This window comes from Protomyctophum bolini (genome assembly GCF_963924005.1).
Source record: "Protomyctophum bolini genome assembly, chromosome: 16".
In the NCBI taxonomy this organism is placed as follows: domain Eukaryota; kingdom Metazoa; phylum Chordata; class Actinopteri; order Myctophiformes; family Myctophidae; genus Protomyctophum; species Protomyctophum bolini.
In genome coordinates this window covers 20,742,014-20,765,269 of record NC_137877.1, presented here as the reverse complement: position 1 = coordinate 20,765,269, position 23,256 = coordinate 20,742,014, and the positions used below count along the sequence as shown (strand labels likewise).

The 23,256-nt window shown below is 42.0% G+C and overlaps 2 protein-coding genes across 2 annotated transcripts; both read left to right on the top strand.

The window, feature by feature from the left end:
• Nucleotides 1-3,401: 3,401 nt before the first annotated feature.
• LOC308331015 (histamine N-methyltransferase-like) lies at nucleotides 3,402-17,264 on the top strand. Its single transcript, XM_080786107.1, has 7 exons — nucleotides 3,402-3,548; nucleotides 4,981-5,149; nucleotides 6,103-6,155; nucleotides 10,116-10,223; nucleotides 12,609-12,739; nucleotides 13,323-13,416; nucleotides 15,142-17,264. The coding sequence occupies exons 2-7, from the start codon at nucleotides 5,013-5,015 to the stop codon at nucleotides 15,501-15,503; spliced, it is 885 nt and encodes a 294-aa protein (XP_080642233.1). The 5' UTR covers nucleotides 3,402-3,548; nucleotides 4,981-5,012; the 3' UTR covers nucleotides 15,504-17,264.
• A 431-nt stretch (nucleotides 17,265-17,695) lies between these two features.
• LOC308331016 (cofilin-1-like) lies at nucleotides 17,696-18,559 on the top strand. The gene has a single exon (XM_080786108.1). It carries the CDS (start codon nucleotides 17,793-17,795, stop codon nucleotides 18,294-18,296), a length of 504 nt encoding a protein of 167 aa, XP_080642234.1. The 5' UTR covers nucleotides 17,696-17,792; the 3' UTR covers nucleotides 18,297-18,559.
• The last annotated feature ends 4,697 nt before the right edge of the window (nucleotides 18,560-23,256 follow it).

Here is a 23,256-nt window from a genome sequence, read left to right as displayed (position 1 = left end):
GGTGTCCGTTATGTGTCCATTACCCTTAGATCGCGCCGCCGCGGATTTATTTATTTCCCAAATGGTCTAAAAATGAGTTTAGCGTACTTTTACCAATGAATTAGCCTATACACAGACAACGACTGATTAGCCTATTTTGGACGATATGGGTCTTTTCTCGAGTCAGTGTGTAGTCTCACTATAGTCTGTAGATTACCCGGCGGTGTTGCTGCCCCTCCCGGGAGTCGCGGCTCATGGCTCTTCACAGACGGCACAGAGACAGCAGTCACTCCGCTGAACGTGTCAGTGTTGCTGCAGTGGTGTGAACTGTGAACCGTGCGGGCACTGGTGGTGGTGTTGAGTTCTGACAGCCGAGTCACAGCTTCTTCTTCTGAATTACTTTATCTTTGCCTTGGAAAATACATTTTGCGTTTTGCTAGTTTCCCAAAACAAACCAGCGCGCGCTACTGTTTGCTACAAAGCGACTGGAAGCGGACGAGGTTTACAGACATACCAATAGTAGCCAATCATATGCTGATTAGGCCAGTTGCTGTATAGCCTACCTACCCGATCACCACACACACACACTACACACACAATAGCCTTCTATATAATGCTGCGCACATATATTATATATATTTAAAAAAATACCCAGCATAATTTTTGGGAAGGCTAAGCCTTCCCTATAGCCTTACACACCCGCCGCCTATGGGCACTGTACTGTAGGCATATAATACCTGGCTAGGTGAAAACAAAAGTAACCTGATTAGCATTTGAGTACTTTAAACACCTCTGAACTGCCGGCGGAGAGGTTCACATTTTCGGAATTTTCGGAGTCACAGAGGGTCAATAATTCCCAGAAAATCTGTAACGTTAATATAAAATGTCCACGAAAATCTTCATGGGGGCTAAAAGGGGCTATTTAATTCTTCATGGGGGCTACAGCCCCATAGCCCCCACAGACTCGACGTCGTTGACCATGTATGTAAGATGACAACTGAATTTATGTGATATATACATACTGTATATATATATATATATTTAAGCCCCGAGCTGAATTAAAACGGTTGCACTGTTTAGAAAAGCCGATTTGCTCGTCCACATATGACGTAAATTCTCCATTCATTGTCAATGGCATTTAATGTTTGTGTTGCCACAAAAAGCTGATTTGTTCAGACACATATGACGTAAATTCTCCTTTCATTTTCAATGGCAAATGTGACACGAGTTAAGGGCAAACAGCTGTATATAGAAAAATAATGTCACAATAGACAATATAGGCCCTCATATAAATTTGAGGACGGAATGCCTCAGCACATATTGCGTGCTGTGATTGGCTGGCCTGGAAGGTGCCATTCTGGCATTCTGAGCATCGCATAACGGGTGTGCCACATGAGCCAATAGTAATGGGGGGAGAGAAAGAGAGGTAGTCACGGAGAGAGAGAGAGAGAGGTAGGGGTGGGAGCTGCTTTACCTCCTCCCCCTCTCTCTCTCTGTTTAAAAGTACAGGAAAAATCTCAAAGTACAGGTGAAAATATAGTACAGGTAAAAATCTCTCTCTCTCTCTCTCTCTCTCTCTCTCTCTGAGAGAGTGAGACGGCTCATGGCTTGGGAAGCCGTGGATATACTACAAACTTATACATCTTTGGGGTATTCCTGAATCTTATGTCATATTATGGGTACATAATTATGCAATTCTTAACCCATAAGACACAGTACAAGAAGAAATATCAGATTCCACTAGAAGGCTGAAACTAACTTGATATACCTGACATATTACATTCAATCATTCCTGATTTTTATATAGAAGTGTATATGTAAGTCTCTAAATGTTCTGATGAATTGAAAATGGTGGGCCTTATTGTAAACAAGTGTAATGCTTCATCATAGTGTCCACAGTTTTTGTATTGAGTTGTACTTTTGTTTGAATTAAATGTACTAATTCTGCATTATACTGTTTATAAATCAATACATTGAAACTGGGACTCAACTGATGCAAATTACAGCAATGTTGTTATTCAATTGAGCCATTTACACGTATATTAATAGCATTTCTATTATATTAAATATGCTAAAGGGGCTTACATTTATTTAAATTGCCTTTGTACATGTTTTTTTTTAAATAAACAAAACAAAAGGAAGTTCACATTGGTGCTGCATTATTTCATAGGCCAGTGGTCTACTTCAACATTTTTTAAATGACTCAAATCATGAAGGCAGTGTGCAATTTACTGGAATCTTTCACAGACTTTCATACTAGGCTGAGGAATATATCCCACCCTTTTCACATTGGCCAGTTACAGCGCCACCAACAGGTGGATCTAACAAAAGAGGCTGATGACCCCCCTTGGGCCCCCTCAACTCTCAATTTCAATTCAATTCAAAGGGCTTTATTGGCATGAGAAAACATACGTTTACATTGCCAAAGCAGAAAGAACAATACAACAATACAGCAATACAATCAAAACAAAAATGATGTACATTTGAAGGTCAGAATCTTCAATAGATCAAATTCTATGTACCGCAAGGTCACTCAATGCAGGTATAGTGCAGGAATATACACAATGATTAGTCTTTAGGGTGGTTGTGTTCCATTTGATATCCTTCTCCTATCACAGCAACTCACAAATCTTGCTGCTGTGTTTGCACATTATTGTACTTCGCCCAGCAGATATGGGAGTTTTTTGTCATTGGTCATGTTTTCAAAATCTCTGTGTGTGGTTGTAATCTGTGGGAAGTATGTGTCTCTGATGTCTTGGTACAATGGACAGATGGTTAGGAAGTGTAGCTCGGTTTCCACTTCATTTTGTGTGCAGTGGGTGCATAGTCTGTCTTCTCTCGGGATACAGGTCTGCCTATGACGGCCTTTCTCGATTGCGAGACTGTGCTCACTGAGTCTGTACCTAGTTAAGATTTTTCTTTGTTTTGGGTCGGTCACGGTGCTCAGGTATTCTGCCACTGTGTATTCTCTCTCACTATAACTAGACACTTTACACCCCCCCCCCCCCCATCTCTCTCTGTTTAAAAGTACAGGACAAATCTCAAAGTAGCCTACAGGTGAAAATATAGTAGGCTACAGGTAAAAAATATCTTTGATGGATATACACGGCTTGTGCCAGAAACAGAGAGAGAGATAGTGCTGCACTGCACTGTTGCCTGCTAATGAGAGAGAGAGAGAGAGAGAGAGAGAGAGAGAGAGAGAGAGAGAGGAGGGGGGGAGGGGAGTTGCAACACTCAGTTCACACGGGTGTGATTTTTTTTACTGTCTGTCTGTGAACTACACAGGTCTGTCTGTCTGTCTGTCAGACAGTCTACACTATAGTAGACTGCCTGCCTGGCCATATATGGCCAGGCAGGCGGGGTAACGTCGTGACGGGATCTATAGATCCCGTCACGACGTTACCCCGCCCACTCTGTGTGACAGTGACTGCCCCTCTGCTTCAGAAGTATAGTGTTTATCTTACTGTTCAACCATTCCTTTTCCGTCCGTGTGGTGTGTGTGTGTGTGTGTGTGTGGGTCAGACTCAGAAGTCAGAACACAACAATCTGCGTTCGTGACACTCTCCAAAGTAAGTCACATTATGACGTTGTCGCTTAAGTTATGTATCCCGGGTGGTGTAAAAACAACAACAACAACACATGTTTGCAGCATTCATTTAGCCTACTGAATGTTTAATATGTTTTGCTTATGCTACCTAAGTGCAGGCACCACAGTGTCAGTCTGTCAACATTAGTAAGCAACAAGTGCAGCTTGTGCAATTGTCACATTTTGTCCAGCGTTTAATGCACGTACCAGGGCTACGATTTTGTACATGGGCTAAAGGAAGGCTAAACATTATGAGAGCATGCTGGTCTATACAGCCCCTCTCGGAACCCTCCCTCCATAAAGCTTTTATGAAATTTGGATGATCGCTTCTATACATACCATATAGACTAGCCCCACAAGCAGAACCCAATTGTAGTAAAGTTTCTGACATACCAGACCAGGAATGATAGTGCAATAATGAATAATATTAAGATGAATCCAACTGCAGTCACGGCATAAACCCACAGCTTCAGTCTTCCCGTCTGTGTAATTAGAAAAGCAGGGGGTTATACAAATTGCTAGTCTATATGTAGCCCTGGAGCATTGATTTAATCGATTCTGAGTCCTGACATTTGTTATGTGCATACGATAATCGTATGTACGTCGTCTAAATCGATGCTTTTCCTACAGTCATTTCAAGACAGTCAGATACACAAGTGTCAGAATCGATAACATAATTATATAACAGTCTTGATCCAAGGAACAATTAAGGCTAGTCTCTATCTAGTAATAATGTAATGTATGAATGAATGACCTGAGAAAACCAGTCCTGTCTAACCTGCTCTGGTTCGCAACTACCAAACTGGGTCGTTGGCACCCATGATTTAATCATAGTGTGCACATTGTTTTCTCACTCAACACTAACAGTAAACAAATCAATTGTTAACATATACAGTATAACTATATACACTACAGGGCATCTGCAAATTATAAATGTACAATTTAATGACTTTTAAGATCTTTTTATTTTAATATCAAATGCTGTTTCCCTATTAAAAGTTGGTCACTGCATTTGAAGACAGTGTGCGGGTGTCATTGTTGGGCACCGTACCCTCTCCTACGCACCTGTTGCCTGTAGGTGTGCAAAAGCCTTGCATTTTATTAATATCAAATTTGACAAATAATATGTAAGGCACAATTTGTGAGGTCATTTGCTGGTCGCAAATGATCTAGCCCCTTTCGGACTCTCTGTAAAGCTTTTCTGAATTTTGGATCTCGCTTTACGTAGGGTCCCGACTCCTGTGCATTTATTCCACGCTCTATGGTAGGCAGATGTACATACCCTCCGTTCAGGCCGTGCTGCGGCCTGGTGGTGAGATGTTTCAAAAGATGCATTCATTTCTTAAACGTGAATATCTCTGTAGGCCTATTGCATGCACAGACTCCCTAAATAAATGTGTGGTTTCTGCTGTTAGAGGGTTCAGTGTGACAGACTGCAGCTGCCACCATGACATCTCCATTGAGGAGTCTGGTTGAAGATGACAGCCGATACCAGAAGTCATTCCAGATGTTCCTGGACCGTTCCTCTGAGCATCAGTGCATGCAGGATTTCATCCATAACATTCTGCCCGGCATTTTAGCAAGGTAAACCCTTACCCTGTCCTACTCACAGTCTCACACAGGAGAATACTTTATTATTCACATTAATGCAGGAGTCTTCAACAGTTTTTTTTTACATTAACCTCTTGAACCCTAGCATCCCTATTCTGAGAAGAACTTCAGCCAACAATTGCAAATGTATGAGCTTGTGGATCTGCTATTTTTGGAAAAGTGGTTTGGAGTAGAGGGACAAAAGAGCAAACCAAGTACAGAGTGAATCAGTGAAAGGTCAAGTTTACCAAGTATTGCTGTGGTTAATTTTCTAGCCATGAATCCAACATGCAGTGATCATAGAGCCAAAGAGAGTCAAACCAGGTACAGGCTTTAGTTTAGACATACAATTGGTCCGACTGTCACTAGACCGACAACCTACCTCAAACCCTAACCTCAAGCACGGAGCAGCGCATGTCCGACCGCATGTCCGACCGTTGTTTCCGCATGTCTGTCCGTTGGTGTGTCTAATCTGTGTGTGCATTCCATCAAACAAGTCTATGAAGCTATCTATGAAATCTATGAAAAAGTGCAACACAATTTAACAATACATGTAGTGGGGGTCCCTGCTTCATATCCCTCAGTTAAGGGGTCCTTGGCCTGGAAACGTTGACCTGCATTAATGTATTAATTCATTTATTATATGAATGAAGTGGCACTTTATACTAGTTTGCAATTTCATACTGACTATACTGTATACACCGGTTTGTACACGCTACTTTATCTTAATGTGTAGATGTACAGTATGGTTTTGGACACGGTACAAGGCTTCCACCTGACAACTACGATATTTTGTCGTTGCTGTTGAGCAGAAACCTCTTATCTCTGGTGCGCCCGCTGGCCTAGTGGTTCAGGCGCATGCCATGATATTACACAATAGAATTTGATTTGGTGTCTGTCGTCGAAGGTAAATCTGTTCACAGCAATGTTCTCTTCTCCTCCATCAGCGTTGGAGCAGGACAGCCGCATCTGAACGTCATTGGAGTTGGAAGTGGTGCAGGTAACGAGCATCAGGACGACACTATGAGCAGACAGTACATTATCTCCTAGTTTTTTGTGACGCAGTAAAAGAGATAGAATGGCTTCTGACAGCTAAGGTGATCCGGCAGCAGTCATGTTTTGAATAATGGAGGCTGTGTTTGTGTGCTTGTGTGTAATTTATGGCCCGTGTTGGAGTGTTGCATAAAAACCTTTAACCCCTCTGAATGGCTACCGTCATTTCCAAAGGTTTATATGCAACAGCTGCCAAGATAATCTTTAACCTCGGTTTGCCCGACAGTGTCACCCGCTAAGGTGTAGTTCTTTGTTTTAGAGATAGAGCTTATATAATTTATTTTCAAAGAAGCATCCCTTACTTAGCCCACGAGAGCTATTACCCTTTTAGTAATGTCATATCCGAAGTTATCAGGGGTCCCATACCTGCGCTTTAATGAAGCTAGTTTTTAAGTTCAGCAGTTGGCCTAGAGAGAGAATGGCGAGTCAGAGTAAACTCTCCCACAGGGTGTTTCTTTAGTTAAGTGGAAAAGTTTTTCCGCTCATGCACCTGTGCTTCCCAGATGTACTGGAATTATTTCACTACATTTACTTCACTCTAGGCTGTGGCCAGAGTAGCCTTGCGTAGCCAGAAGATCAGGGAGATTTCTGCCTGGGAAGATTTCTGTCAGTGGAAATCTGAATTCAATATGGGCTAGAACAGTGGACAAAAAGATACATCTGAATGGTTTCTGTCATTTCATTCATTGCATGAAGACGTACAGTTTCAGTAGACCGAGATCTCCAATCCTCTGACTTCGCAAGACTATAGCCAGAGGGTCCAGGTGCTCTGTCAACTTGTAAGATTCAATAAGGGCTTGCAGACAGGATACTGCGCAGCTTATGGCAAGTCATCCTGTGGCAAACATTATCATAAATGTATTTATTTAGTGAATACAAAGTCCTCTCCTTAAGCCAAGCAGTTGCCCCCTGATCTGCTGTATGGAGCACACAACGGCCTTGATCTACTGCCCCATTTGTAGTCAGAAATTATAACCTAGCTTCACCTGGATTTGAGTTGAGTTAAGCTTATTTCTATTAATATTATTATTTAAAAAAATATATACTGTATATTTCTTTCCAAATGAATGACTCCAAATGTAGTTATTATACCAATCAATCTTATGTTGCCATTGCATCTTATGTGCCCTACTGGCTCAACAGCCCATGAGGAAGCTCCACCGGGAGCTAGCAGGCTAGCAATCCTACTCCTCCCGTTCAGCACGTCCCACTGACAGGCGCTGCCCCAGCCAGTAGGAGTCCCTAGTACTGACAGGCGCTGCCCCAGCCAGTAGGAGTCCCTAGTACTGACAGGCGCTGCCCCAGCTAGTAGGAGTCCCTAGTACTGACAGGCGCTGCCCCAGCCAGTACGAGTCCCTAGTACTGACAGGCGCTGCCCCAGCCAGTAGGAGTCCCTAGTACTGACAGGCGCTGCCCCAGCCAGTAGGAGTCCCTAGTACTGACAGGCACTGCCCCAGCCAGTAGGAGTCCCTAGTAGTGACAGGCGCTGCCCCAGCCAGTAGGAGTCCCTAGTACTGACAGGCGCTGCCCCAGCCAGTAGGAGTCCCTAGTAGTGACAGGCGCTGCCCCAGCCAGTAGGAGTCCCTAGTACAGTGACAAAGATCACTCTCCCCACCTGGCTGCCCTCCTCCAACTAGTTGTGTTTAACTTTGTAATAGAATAATAGACCTGCGGTGGACAGATACTTTACCCATATGGCATGTGCCCACTGGAGCGCTTGAGCTTTCCAGCGAATGGGAAGACAGTTTTGGGCAATTATTGTATTAATTTGAATAATAAGTTTGAGGGTTGTGTGTTTATGTGCTATTGCAAGTGGATTTGTGAAAATATCATCATCTGAAGTTTTGGTTTATTCTTTTATGACTGTGAGTCAGTATTTCAAGCTCTTGCAACAGCTGCAAGAGGTTCATATATAGTAAATACAAGGGAGGCAAACAATTATTTCCGGCAAATGTCATTTATTTTTATTTTCATTACTTTGTCAATTGTCCTGTCATTTGCAGCTGGCAGGACCTGTTGTGAGGACCTTACATTACATCACTGCTTATGTGCTTGTTCACTCTAGTTTTGCTGAACCTTCGCTACCATACCATCTTTCACGTACACATTTTGAGAGCAGCGGATATGCACATTTCTGACTGACTAATGTTATTTGATATGGTTTTAAAATTTGAACATTAGCCGGCCCTGTACTGTAGGTAATTTTATAAACAGTATGTGGTGCAAGTTCACATTCTCGTGAGGTAAAAGTTTCCCCAATAGTTTGTTTTCTTTCTTTCTTTCTTTCTTTCTTTCTTTCTTTCTTTCTTTCTTTTTCTTTACATGCTTCAATAGAAACTCATCCAAGACAAGAAAAACAATGTGATTATATGTTTGACCACTTCAAAAGTGAAAGAGTTAAGTAAAAGTATTGCATGGAAAATTATCCCCGTCTTCATCAGTGTGCTGCATGAATGAATAACACCTTTTTGAAAATGTGCTCTGACATTTTCTGAGACGTGAGGTTTCACAGTTTTGACTAAAACATGCACGGTAATAAACTTTATTTATAGAGCACCTTTCATGCAGCACAAAGTGCTTTACACAACAATAAAGTACAAACAAGAATTGAATAAATCAATTAATTACCAGCTGCATTATTATTTGCGGGGGTCCGCACGGGAGTTTAGGCTGGAACCAAAATTCTCTAAGGCAGAACTATTGTGTTCTGAGTTATACGTTTCTGCCCGGACATATTTGCGGTTTTTGATTGGTAATGTTATTAGACAATAAGGTGCAGACAGTACAGGGTACAGTAAAGCACATTTGGTCAGCACCGAAGAAAGACCTTGCAGTCTTGTTTCCGTTCGGGTCCCATGCATTCACTCACAATAAGAATAATAACAATTTTAATATCTCAAAAACCATTGCGCACATACCGGTACATCAGCCAATGAGAAAACCAGCTTGACTAGAGGACTAGCTTGCACATAGAGACACACAGGGACTACAAATTTCACGGCCCCAAATGAGACAGCGGCCCCACTTCAGGACCGTTAGAACGGTGTACTGCAGCTGTGAATGCAATGAGAGGCATCATAAAATACCCTAATTTCACTGGTTCATTACTGAGGCTGTAGCGATTTCTTTTGTGTTCTAATAAAGTGTCCCATATGTTTTATTTGTCCTTTTCAATGTCACATACCTGCCATCTCAATATACAACCCACAATGTACTATAATATACTGCATCAGTGTGTCAAAAGTGCTAGCATTGTAAATCTCAAGTTAAAGTGGTTGCACGGTATATACGTCCCTGAGTCATCAATTGGACTCTGATCAGATCTGGTTAAATCAGCCATCCCATCACCCCAAGCTCGTTCAATGAACTTGCACAACTTCTAACAATGGCTACATATTATCAGTGCTGGAAATGGGCCATGCTGTTCGCATACGCTTTTTGCTTTCCACTGGCTCATTTCAATTGCACAACAATTCACAGTTAGGCCCATGTTTCCGCCCCAAAACCATAACCAGTGTTGCAATTCACAGCAATGGGCATTGATACCTGCCCAGATTTCAGTGGAATATTCCCCAGTGAATTCTGGGAATTTCCAGCACTGGAATACTCTATTGAATATAAATTATATTATCCTTTTCTTTTAAAATACATACTGCTGCTCATTTTCAGAATCGGAGAATTTGTGGAAAGTGATGCACTATTGCAACAGTCATTCTTGCACAGTGGTTTCTGCCCATTTGACTGTTTATATTTTTCTAATTCTGAAAAGAAACTATCTGTCCTTTTTATTGATTGAATACAAATAGGATTTCCCATTCATGTCAGCGGATAACAGGAGTTGACTTTGGGTATAGTTTAATGCTAAACTTCCCAGAGGTAACTGGAATAACTGTGCTGCTACCTATAGGTGATATCGACCTTGAGATGATGTCTCAGCTCTGTCAGAAGCACCCTGGGGTGACGGTGGATAACGAGGTGGTGGAGCCCAGCAGCCAGCAGTTGCACAACTACAGAGGTACCACACAGCCTACACTGCCTACAGTATACCTCTGGTACCCAGTATACCTCTGGTAGTATGCCTCTGGTACCCAGCCCAGAGGCATGGCGAACGCTGATGCATATCTTCCAAAGACAGAACGATCTATACATACACAGTGCATACAGAACGTTTTCAGACAGTTTCGAGTTTTCAACATTTTGTTACGATTCAGACTCAGCTTAAGATGTATTTAATAAAAATGTGCTGTGGAGCTTTCTACACAAAGCACAGTAATAAAGAAAACATTTGTTTTGGGAGTGTCTTTTTGGGAGTTTTTCTTTTATAAAATACTTCAATAATAAATAATACAATTAATAAAACAAAGTGAACGTATGAAAGTCTGAAATATCCCTTTAACATAGGTCTATTGAGACCCTTTGCTACGACACTCACAATTTAGCTCGCTGTTAAACGATCAAACATTTTGGCACAATAATGACCCCATATTATGCATCCTATTACTATGAATAGTCCTTGAGATGCTTCTACTACTTGAACGGAGTCCACCTGTTGTGCCTAACTGAATTAATTCAATATAATTAGGAAAGGCACACAGCTGTCCATGTCAGGTCTCACAGTTAATGGTGTGTCTCTGTGCCTGTGTGCCATGACAACAATCTGGGAAAGGTCAGGATATAAGTCAAGAACATTTCTGCTGCACTGAAAGTGGCCAAGTGCACTGCAGCCTCCATGATTAGAATAACCAACGGTCTTCCTGGATCTGCATGCCCAGCCAAACTGAGTTGTCAGCGATGAAGGGCCCCAGAGTTAGTGTCGAAGTGTCCTTGAGCAAGACTCTGAACCCCTAATTGCTCCTGATGTGCTGGTTGGTGCCTTGCATGGTTTCCGCTGCCATCGGTGTATGAATGTGCGTGTGAATGGGTGAATGTAATGCACAATCTATGCAAAGTGCCTTGGATAAAGGTTCTATATAAATGCACCATTTACCATTTACCATTTTAGGTCTTTAAATGTAGGCCATTCCTCACTAATGTGCATTCGACCAGATAACACTGGACATAAAAGACGCAAAATCTGGTCCATCACCAACTTTTTTACTAAACCTGTGATGTGATAAAGTTTTGAGGAAAAGTATGTTGCTATATAGCTAAAGAATGAAGGTGTATAGATCCACACTCTGTCCGAAACGTTACACCTGTGAGTTTCCAGTCTTCACAGTGTTCACAATTAACTGTTAGCAGCTATCCACACTTTTCCTGGGCTGTGTGTGCTCCAGTTCCTGTCGATTTGATCCAATAAAAGCCAATGAAACTGGTCAGATGACCAATGATATCCAATGAAATCAACAGGAACTGGAGCACACACAGCCCAGGAAAAGTGTGGATAGAGCACTGAAGTCTGACGTCACTTTCACTAGAGGGCGCCAGTACACAGGTTCATGTATTTTTTTTGTTGTTTTGAAATCCCCATAGGGGTATTTTAGATCGCTTCATATAAGAACTGTGTTTGAAAAATTAACCGATCATCTCTGCCTTTCTGTCAGGGGGGTGGCTGTGTGTCGTTAATGATGTCCATTAATATTTGATACAGCCAGTTTCTGGAGAAAATGGAATTAATGTGGCCGCAAAAGCCTTGAAAATACATATGAAGGCAATGTCGCTGCTAATATATGTCACGTCCAGCTGTCAACACATTGCGTTCCTGAGATTCCTCATTGACGTAAGCTCAGCTGGTGGTGACTCGACTCGTACTAACCACGAAACATTAAATATCAATAAAATTAAAATTAAAATAAACGTAATTAACATTCAGTTTCTGTTGTGCGACGGACAGATGCAGCCACCCGCCTACCCAGAAATGTAGTCTCTGGGTTGTTTGACTCATTTCTAACGCTTATTTTGTTACTCTTTGGGTATATTTGTACATTTCCACCTTCAGTCGATGCTTCATATCCATATGAGTGAAAAGGCCGGGATGATCGGTTTATTTTTCAAAAGCAGTTCTTATATGAAGAGATCTAAAATCCCCCTTTCAATGCAAATAAAAAATACATGAACCTGGGGACTGACGCCCTCTACCGACAGTGACGTCAGGACTTCGGTGCTCTATACGAGTTGGCCGGCAATACTCCTTTATTCTTTAGTGTTTGCTCCGTTGGCTGGCACCTCGTAAGGACCGGTGTGCCGTTCACCTTTGGTAACCAGCCCGTAACACCCAAAATAATCATATTTGAACTGGCAATTTTTTTAAATAAAAATCTAGTTGCTAGTTACTTTGTAGATTTTGAATTATTAGTACATGTTAACATGTCTGTCTGTCTGTCTGTCTGTCTGTCTGTCTGTCTGTCTGTCTGTCTGTCTGTCTGTCTGTCTGTCTGTCTGATTGTCTGTATGATTGTAGTAAAAGTGTCCCAGAAAAAGGACTTGGATCACATCAAGTTCACCTGGAATAAGATGACGGCCGCCGAATTTGAGGAACACTGGAAAGTCAAACAGATGACCAAGAAGGCAGATTTCATTCACATGATTCAGGTTGGTGCTGATGACCCTCACATTGACATATTTGTGTATAGCCCTTACTGTATTATTGCCATAGTTAGGACATATTCATTTTGCAACTTTGTTAAAGGTTGTACTTAATGTTTTACATCTTGTGAACAAAAAGACTAAGAGTAATCTTGGTATATTCAATTGTATACACCAACAGTATGTTACAGTTCGAGCCAGACCAATCTAGATTTTTTTAGTATGACGATTACGATTATTTTTGGAAAGTCCTAGCCCTCCGATGTACATGGATACTTTGACTGGTATTTTATCAAAAGAAGGGCAAAGTCTTTTGATTACAGTTTTTCAAAAATAATGTGTTGCGTTGATGTTGTATCTTTGAACATTTGAAAGATTTGCCTATAATGACATCGTTGAAGGTGGATATAAATCGGGACACGTCATCGGATGCATACTGTAACTGCTGATACGAATGTCGTCATGAAAGTCGATGGCTGATAAAGCGGCCGGACCTACAGTAGCTAACAATGAATCCCATTAGAGTATCTTGTGCCTTTCATAGGATTGTAATTAGCTGTGGACTCATTATCTGTGATGGAATCCACAGATGCTGTATTACGTCAAGGATCCTTCAGCTACCGTCAGCTTCTTCAGGAGCCTGCTCAACACAAATGGGAAACTTCTCATTATTCTTGTTTCCGGTAAGTGGGCTTGAACTGGGGGTCATTTCAAACAAGATTTCTGCAGGGTTTTTTAACGCTGGTGTCTAAGGAAGTAAAGTACCTTCAGTGGAGGAATTGATTGAGGATTGATTGAAATGTCTCTGTCTAATGTGTCTATGTCTTTCTACAGGAATCACAGCTTGAGCCAATGTTGTTTACATGCGAGACTGACACCTTTTTAATCTTTTAGATGTATTTTTTCTTCAATAACAGCGACTCAGATGGAACAGTCCTTTGAACAGCCCTCCTGTCAATTCTTCTCCAACAAAATGCAAACATGGATTTTCAGAATAAACACTATTGGGGTGCAGATCCCATTCAGTCTGCTCTCGAACACAAGAAAGACCATTTGTGCTAGTCACAAATGTGTTTCTGGGTGGGGAGGAACTTGTCAGAGTTCAAGTAGGACTACCTCGGGGTCATGTTAGACTCAACCCTAAACTTAAAAAGTTTCAAACACAATCAAATTCAACCTTCAAAACTTTAAACAAATTAGACCCCTCCTGACAGTTAGTGCTGCTAAATGGTGGACCCTGTTGTAAACAAGTGTAATGCTTTATCATGGGTGAAATGTACGCATTCTGCATACTGTTAATACATTTTCAAACAATCCTGTCTCCAATGCATGGTCCTATGTTTCACAAACTGGTGAAACAGGTATAACTAGGAATGTCCAGATCACGTTGTTTTGCTCCCGATCCGATTCCGGACGATTTTTCCTGATCCGATATTTATATTTTATGGAACACATTTATGCCATATAACAATAGTATAATATCCAAAAATCACAGACAATATCCAGTCTAATATCATGATATGGATATAATATTGATACTAGGGTTGTCCCGAATCCCGATCACGTCTTTTGGCTCCTGATCCGTTTCCGATCATTTGAAAATGACTTGATCGGCCCCGATTTCCGATCGGGACAACCCTAGGTATCACGATTCTCAAACCCATTGAACAGCTATATAAGGGGTGATTCACACTATGGTCCCGGGTGCGCACTTGGCAGATGTTGTGGTAGTGTGAATGATGTGTACCGTTCCCGGGAGCGGATCGCCCAACCGTCCCCGGGACCACATGGGGGCGGGTCTGTGGACCGTTGAAGTGTATTCGGATACGGATCGTTCCAATGTGAATGCATGCGTACCTAAAGAAGGAAGTGGACTATTTTTTTAGAACGTGACATAATCTCTAGTCGACGAGCCAAGCGTCAACAAAAGAAAACCTCACAGACGCTGCACAACGCGTAACACTAGCGCATTTCTTAACGCCGCCCGTCTCCTGTTGAATCTGCGTATACGCACAGTGCGCGATGGTCTTATTCTGCGGACTACATGTGGCTCTTGGGCTTGGCATAGTCTAAAGTAAAACAAATAATAATAAAACTAAAGTAGAATCCAACTAATCAAACACAACACTGGAGCACAGAACTGACTGACACAGTGAATAGCAGGCAGGCTGACAGTAAAGTAACAGCAAAGAGGCCGTTTCAAAGAGGTACAGATTATTGAGTTTAGCTTTTAAGGTTTTTAAACAGATTAGCATATATATACAACTAAGACTATACATTTTCTGTGCTCGGCTGTTGTGTTTTTTACTGAATGGGTTCCCAGGTTGCCGAGTTACATAATCCATAAGGGGTCTATTTGGACACCCTGGTTGTCCACTGGAACGTTAAACGTCTGAACCTGTTTTCAGGGGAGAGTGGGTGGGGAAAGCTGTGGAGGACGTACAGAAGCCAGCTGTGCAACCAGGAGATCAGCCAGTGTGTGACCATGGGTGACATCAAAAGCTTCCTGGACTCCAAGGAAGTGGGCTACCAGAGCTACGAGCTGCTGTCTCAAATGGACATCACAGAGTGCTTCACCCCGGGAGACCAGCACGGGGAGCTGCTGCTCGACTTTCTGACCGAGGTGCTGGACTTCAGCCAGACGGCCTCGCCAGAACTGAAGGCCGGCGTCTTGGACATGCTGCGCAACCCGGACTGCAGCTCAGAGTCGGGCGACAAGGTGATGTTCAACAACAACCTAACAGCGCTCGTTGTTGACCCTTTGCCTTAAAACAGTGGTTTTCAACCGCTTTCATGTCAAGGTCCATTATTTATTCGGCATTGATGAGATTTAGGGCTTTATTTTGCGTGTCTTAAGTACCAGGTCTTATTCCCTAACTTGAGTAAACTAAAGACCTGGAGGCGTGATCAATGCCATTTGGCTATTCTGAGTGGCCAAAGAGCATTGATCACGCCTCCAGGTCTTTAGTTTACTCAAGTTAGGGAATAAGACCTGGTACTTAAGACACGCAAAATACAGCCCGTAGCCTCTCAGACCGTCGGATAGATTGTTTGTGTCCACAATTCCATCCATGCTGTATTGATGTTGGTACCATAGGAGAGATAACTGAACGTTTGAACGTTGATCAAAATAACAACTCTTCTACATTCTCTAATTGGGTTCACTTTTTGTAAATTAAGTAATGCAGATAATTTAATTAAGAAATTATTTTGTCAAATTTTTGCCAAATGTTTGCTCCCAGAAAGGGTTCCAATACATCATTGCGGACAGTGAATACATTTTACAGATGGCGGTGCTAATTGCATTTTTCCATAATTCATTTCTCATAGAAAAGTGTCACCTTCTAATTATATATCAAATTTGCTGAAAGTAAAAAATGTGTTTGCTTTTTCCTGAATTACCATGAAGCTTGATTCGGCCTCCCACTCTGTCTGCCAGTGCTTGTCTGTTGTGAATGCAGGTATCTGGTACGTGTAGGTGGGGCTGGTAGGCCATCAGCTCTGATCTGGAGCAGAGATTGTTATTGTTAAAGGAGCATTCAGTGATTTGGGTGATTTGGAAAACCGCCCGGTAACAAGATGTGCACATGCACACACTACAGTGGGGGGACGCAAGACAGACCAACAGCACACCAAGTGTGGCAAAAAAAAAAAAAAATCCCCAAATAATAACACATATTTTTCCTTCATCCTTGCACTGAGCCTGGTTGCACTTTACAGTGCCACCTTATGCAGTAGAGTCAAGTGCCCTCCCACCTCGTTAATCTGCAAGAGACAATTTGAGGCAGACATGCAGGCACTCGGCAAGCATGGTAAGTTCACTCCCCCATCATCAATGAATTGTTGCTTTTCACGTTTTGTGCAGAAGAGCTTCAAAACTGAGATGTGTTCATTTCATGAGCTTTTATTGTTAGCTTAGTTTGTACACAAAAGAAGTCGGGGCTTATTGTTTGCCCATAATTTCCAGTTAGTAAGCTCTTGGAACTAACAATGTATACTTTCAGTTCTTATGTCTGTATCACAAAAGTCATTCATCAAGGTTCTAATCTATACCAATAATACCGTAATAAAACAGGTGACCAGCTCAGTGACCTTGTGGATAGAGATAGTGTATGCCCTGAGACTGGAAGGTTGGAGTTCGATCCCCAGCCGGGTCACTGCCCATCCGCTTAATTGGCACTCACTGTGTCGCACTGCAACATACTAGCATCATGTCCAGGGGGTGTACTTGTATATCATGTCGAGGGGTGTACTTGTACATCAAGCTGCCTCACGCTTCATAAACAGGAGATAGGCTCCTGCCCTATGGGCCTCGTGGCTAGGCAAGGCTTACTTAACAGGTGGGGTTGAATGGTGACGAATCAACAAACAGCTTGGGTTGAGTTTAAAGTTTCACTGCACTTGACGGGTTTGATTAAAAAGTCGAAAATGCGTGAATCTGTCCGGCTGATCGGAAAGGTGCAGTTGTGTGTCTAAAAAAGTAGCCTCGGATTGTTTTCAAACTAATAAAGTGACTGGTGACTGAGTGTACAGTATATTCACAATATTCGCCTACTGGCAGCATGCAGAACAAGATATCTGGCCCTGATCAGCCCAGTAGAAGATTAGATCTTTTAGACTGCTCACCCCCTATAGGGAGGGATATATGCTAGCTAGGAGCTAGCTACACCTTTAAAAATCACACTCATGTGAAGTGAGTAGCACCTTTTATCATGATGAACATGTATGATAATGATGAAGTCATCAAAGTTCCGTAAAAGGTCCATAGACTTGGCACCCACTACGTCGTAGTAAATGTATTTTGCCATTGACTTGGCCTGAAAGTTTGTATGTAATAAATTATTCCTTAAAAGGTCCATAGACTTGCTACATGACATCATGGGGGGCACATACGCAAAAAAAACCTGTTTGATTTCAGCTACAATTGCTATCGTGATGTCGTCATAATACACTGGCCAATCAGCACGCAGCTGTGATGGACCAACCTGGCATATAAATAAAGAGTCATCGCGGCCTCTTTCATTTACAACGAGCATACAGCCAATACATACGGGTAGCAATGGCCTCTGGCATCAAAGTTGCTGACTCGGTTCTTGATGTTTTTAACCACATGAAAGTGCGTAAGGCGCAGGAGAACAAGGAAGAGAAGAAGAGGAGGAAGAAGGTTGTCATGTTCTGCCTGAGCGAAGACAAACAGAACATTATTCTCGACCATGGCAAAGAGATCCTGCTGGGCGACATTGGAACCACCGTCCACGACGCCTACCAGCATTTCGTAGACATGCTGCCCGCAAATGACTGCCGTTACGCTCTGTACGACGCCTTCTATGATACCAAGGACACAAAGAAAGAAGAGCTGGTCTTCATCTTCTGGGCTCCAGATAGTGCTCCCCTGAAGAGTAAGATGATTTACGCGAGCTCAGTGGACACCGTCAGGAAGAGATTCGTAGGTCTAAAGCATAAGTGGCAGGTCAATTGTTTGGAGGATGTCAAAGATCGCCGTAATCTTGCTGAAAAGCTTGGCACAGAGGTAATCTCTCTAGAAGGATGGCCTATAAATTAATACATCCAGCCAATCGAGGCCTACCAGATTTCATCTGTTCACTCCAGTTGTTGCAGTTGGAGGAAGTGCAGAGGCAGAACCAGGATCATGTATAGCACTTGTAGCACAGGTTGACCTCATGAAGTCCAAATCCACCTTGGAGCCACGCTGTTCACACGTGGATCTTGAGATCGAAGTGATTGTTTTTTGTATGTGGCAGGGTCTGATACTGCAAGTAAGCAAAACATGAAGTTGTGTAAATCAAGGAAATAGGTTGTTTTATTATTTTTGTTTAAATAAAACAGCAGTTTTAGAATCACAAAGCAGGGAAGCAGAAGTACTTCCATGCATCTTCTTTTGTATGTATGACATATTTTTTTAAATATGGAATGCCGGTCCTATAGGTCTTCTTCCCCTGGCCTCCTCCCAGATCTAAATGGGTTTGCCTGGAAATTCTCCCTGGGGAGAGGAACAAATACTGACCAGCAGATGGACAACTTTTCCTTCTGGCTCAGCACTCTTTTTATCACGCGCGGTCAAGTGAACGCAATACTGCTCCAGATCTCCAGTTGATCTCGTGCTCCATTCTCCCCCCTCACTTGAGAACAAGACCCTGAGCTACGAGCACCCTCACTTGAGGGTGAGTGAGGGTGTGGACCCTTACCAGGAGTGTGCTTTCCTACTGAAAGTCTCATCAATTGGGCTTTTGCCCTTGTCTGTGGAGGTTTCTGTCCTTCCTGAGCCCGCCTTAAGACACCCGTTTGACAGTTGTACCACCCCAGCCAAACCCGTCACTGTCCCCGGAGCGGGTGCACTGCTGGATTTAGAGATGCTGATCCTCATCCTGCTTGATACTCATCTGTAAACTGATCCAGTTAGTCCTGAAGGTCATAGACAAATGGAAATGATGCCATCAGGAGGGTGTACTACATCAACCTGTGACAAAGCAGGGATCCATTCCTCAGCCTACCAAAACGTAACCGTGGACATATGAGGTTTCCACCCAACAGCGACGACCTAGCACAGGGCTATACTTAGACCCAACATGGCAAGCACATGGCGGTGAGCCTGCCCCCCAGACCAACTCCTATAGACCAATCTGTGTACGTTTTGTTACTTTTTGTCTGTATTGTGCTAAATTCACTTCCTTTTTTGGACTTGCAAGGGATTGTGGGGCTTTGTGGATATATTTACTATGTTTCTGGTTGCCCTGACAATTTTCAAGGGGCGGTTTTAACTGTATAATTTTTTTTGGCCAAATTCTCCACTGCACTTTCATGTAATTTGGACCCGAGTCCTAGAGGCAACATTTTACAGCCTGTCCACTGACCAGAATAGATCACATCTTGTCAGCAAGTTTCTCATTTCTAGAACAAAATCGGGCTTAGCCTTAGTTTTGAGTGTTTACTGTAGCGCCCCCTATGGGCCAATCAATGCATTTTTTTGTTGAACAAAAGTTATTGGACAAAATTCCGGTTTCCCTGCTAAACAGTGGAACCATGATAACAAGTATAGGATGATAGATTGATTGTAAACGGCATGTGGTGGAGTAAGATACTAAAACTAAAAGGATAACACAAAAGGTCATGTGAACTTGTTTCTATTGTGGTCCTCTGTATTCAAATTTCAATTCATCAACATAGCATACACAAATGAACACAATAATACATACAAATCCCAGTTGTATGCTTATCTTAGTTATCTATAGGACAGCTAGGACACAATATTATGCCTAGGTCTATTCTTTTGCTGTTATCAGTGATGTAATGGCGCCCTCTTGAGGTCGGCCTCAGCAACAGTCAAGTACTAGAAAAGGGCTCTTCAAAGTTCTTTTCAGGCCGAGGACCACCTTGGCTTTACTTTGTAAACTTGTGACCTTTTTCTCTGTACCTGGTCTGCCCTTTTCTCCCTCTACTACACCAAACCTCTGTGCCTGTCTAGTGTGTACAAGCTCACAACGCGTCTGTTCACCCTAGAAAAGAGATGCGAGAGTTCAGGTGGTTAATGTAAAAGAAATAAAGTCTATATCACACAAAGGCTGTGGTATCTCTGAGGACTCCCTAGGGGTCCAGGACCCCCTGTTGAAGACACTTGTCTATAATAGACGGACATGGTATGGTCTCTTCAAGAATGCTTTTAAAAACATGCACTTATTACAGGAGCGTTGATTGTTTACAGATATTTACTGTATGTGGAGCCATTGAAAATGATATTCCTACTTACTGACTATTGACTAACCATATGAACTTTGGAATCACTGTTTTTGTTTAAGCCAGTAGTTCTCAAAGTAGGGTCCGGGGACCTCCATGGGTCCTTGGTGTGTTCCAGGGGGTCCCCAGCTAAATGTTCGATTACACATCATTTGAAAGTAGCAGCTATACGAGTGTTAATCTTGTACATATTCTGTACATCTTGTACATCTGCCATTAAAAAAAAAAAAAAAGGGCTATCCAATGGGCTATCCACAAACTTACATCACATTGCGTTGCAACGTGTTGTAAGCTTGTAGATAGCCTATTTTTTGGTTATTCGTTATTTCAAGATTAAACCATATCTGAAGTGGTCGAACTAGCAATAGAATTTAGAATAGCTAGTTAAAGCCTCAATCTGTCATTTCACAGTTTTGTTGTGTTGAATGATGAATACATAATTCTACATTGTTTAGGAAACAGCTGCTTTCATGCTGTTACACAAATTGACTTTGAAACTCGCCGCAAACGCGTCGCATTCTCAGAACTTGGCAACAGCACATCAGTGTGAAGTCATTGTAAGAAGATAGGCTCCCAGAAAAGCTGACAATACTTCCAGTGTCCTTGATGTAGTGCAGCATCTGTTGATTCCTTCACAGATAATGAACTCATAATTAGACCGAAGGAACAGCTAATTTACTATGAAAGACAGATATTCTAATGGGTTTGTAGTTGAGTGCTGCTGAGTGATTCTGAAGAGTCTGAACTAAAAGTGGAGAAAAAAAATGATCCGTGTCATTGAGAGAGAAATATCATTCATGTGATTTCTAGTTCATCAGCATGCAGATCATTTGCCATCAGCATGAGAATGCCACATTCAAGCACACTTTTCCAGGGCTCCTTAACCCTGTGATAGTCTCTCACTTGCACAATAGACCGTAACTCTACATCATCTGCTATATACAACCCTCTCTTTCTATGTGAGAATATACTTAAGTTGTTATATTTGAGTATTCAAGTAAATCATACATGGGCAGCTGGCGGCCCGGGAGCCACATTCGGCCCCCACCTTCACCCGCAGGTTAATATCTGAATGATATATCTGTTGTTAAAATTCCAAACATGCAACCAAACCCGCTTTAATTATTTCAGTCTATATTATTAGCTTAAGTTAACATAAGTGTAACTAAATGCATTGGAAATTAAATAAAAATTGTACTTTTCAGGATTCCAATGAAAAAATAGCAAAACATTATTCACGATTCCAATTCATAATAGGCTATAGCAAAAAATAGAAGATCTACCATACCCTACCTATTTTTGCTACTTTTGTATGACATAGAATGACGAAGTAGAGAATGAATTTACGAATAGAGATTTCTGCCAGACAGTATATGCAATGTGGCACTCTGGAGTGAGTCTGGAAATATTGTGGCCCTCCTCCCTATCATCAAAGTTGACTACCCCTGAAGTATGTGTGACTTCTAGATAAACATCAGAATGTTCTCTATCCCTCTGGGTGGTACCTTATGTAGTTATGTAACCGCTGGCTGATTGGCTGCTCCACCACCTCGTTATCCCCCGTCTGTTCTTGCAGAGCTGAGAGAACATCTCAAGGTTGATCTCATCACCTACAGGTATACCTGCAGAGTTTCCCCAGTTGGTTACCTCTGGGAAGTTTAGTTCTATTGTACCTTTCTTCTCCTGAACTCATCTATCCCCGTTTAACTCACTCTTATGGCAAAAACGTATAAAGTTAACAACACCTGGATGCAATTTTCGTAAGCAATAATTCACCGCAACCCTCATCCCTGGAGATCTACCCTATACTGCCTTTCCATTCTTCAATAATCCTACTGTATTTTTTGAATGAAATATTAACAAATAAACTCACCTCAACTTCAGTTCAGGGCAGAGTGAAGGATATATTGTCAGTTTTCATAGTATCTGTGCCACCCTAGCCGAATAGGGTGCATATAGCACATGGGTTCTCTGTAATGCCGGACAGCGAGACTCCGGTTCGATTCCCAGCTGGCTGGACTATTTTGCTTGCATGTCACTCCTATACTCTGTCTGTGTTTCTTGTCTCTCAATCTCTACACAGTGTACTATATAGTAGTACACTGTGTAGAGACTGAGAGACAAGAAACACAGACTGTGTTCGTGTTCCCCCCCCGCCTTACCAGCACTTTTGTCCGAATTGTAGGACATTTTGTTTTGACTCTGTTCCACAGATAATTATTGTGAAAAGAACCAAAGTTTGACCATTTTATATAATACTAATTTTGATGCAGAAATGGTGTGATCTTATTATTTATTTATTTTAACAGTATTTAAAGTATCTTAAAAGTATTTAAATTGTCACTTGTCACTGTATATACACTTACTGTATGTCAGTTTGTTTACTGTTGAGTGATAAAACAATGTTACACATTCATTAAGCAAATCATTTGAGGACCCCCAGGTTGAGAACCACTGGTTTTCTCAAGACCGGAACATGTAGTCGAGGTTAGATAATGTATTTGACAGCCCTAAAAACCAACACATTTTAAGTGGTATTCCTTTGCCGAGATGTCCACATGGCTAGTCACTTTGCAGAGATGACCACATGGCCAGTCACTCTGAGTAAGGTCACTGTCTAGTGTCTATTCTTAGAATGCCTTCTATTCCCTTTTCTACATAATGATGTCATTGTGCAACAACATCACAATGTTGTCATCACTACCATCTCCTTTATAATGAATTGTCAAGTATAGTTAAACTCATTTAGCAAATTCGGCCTGTCCTTAATC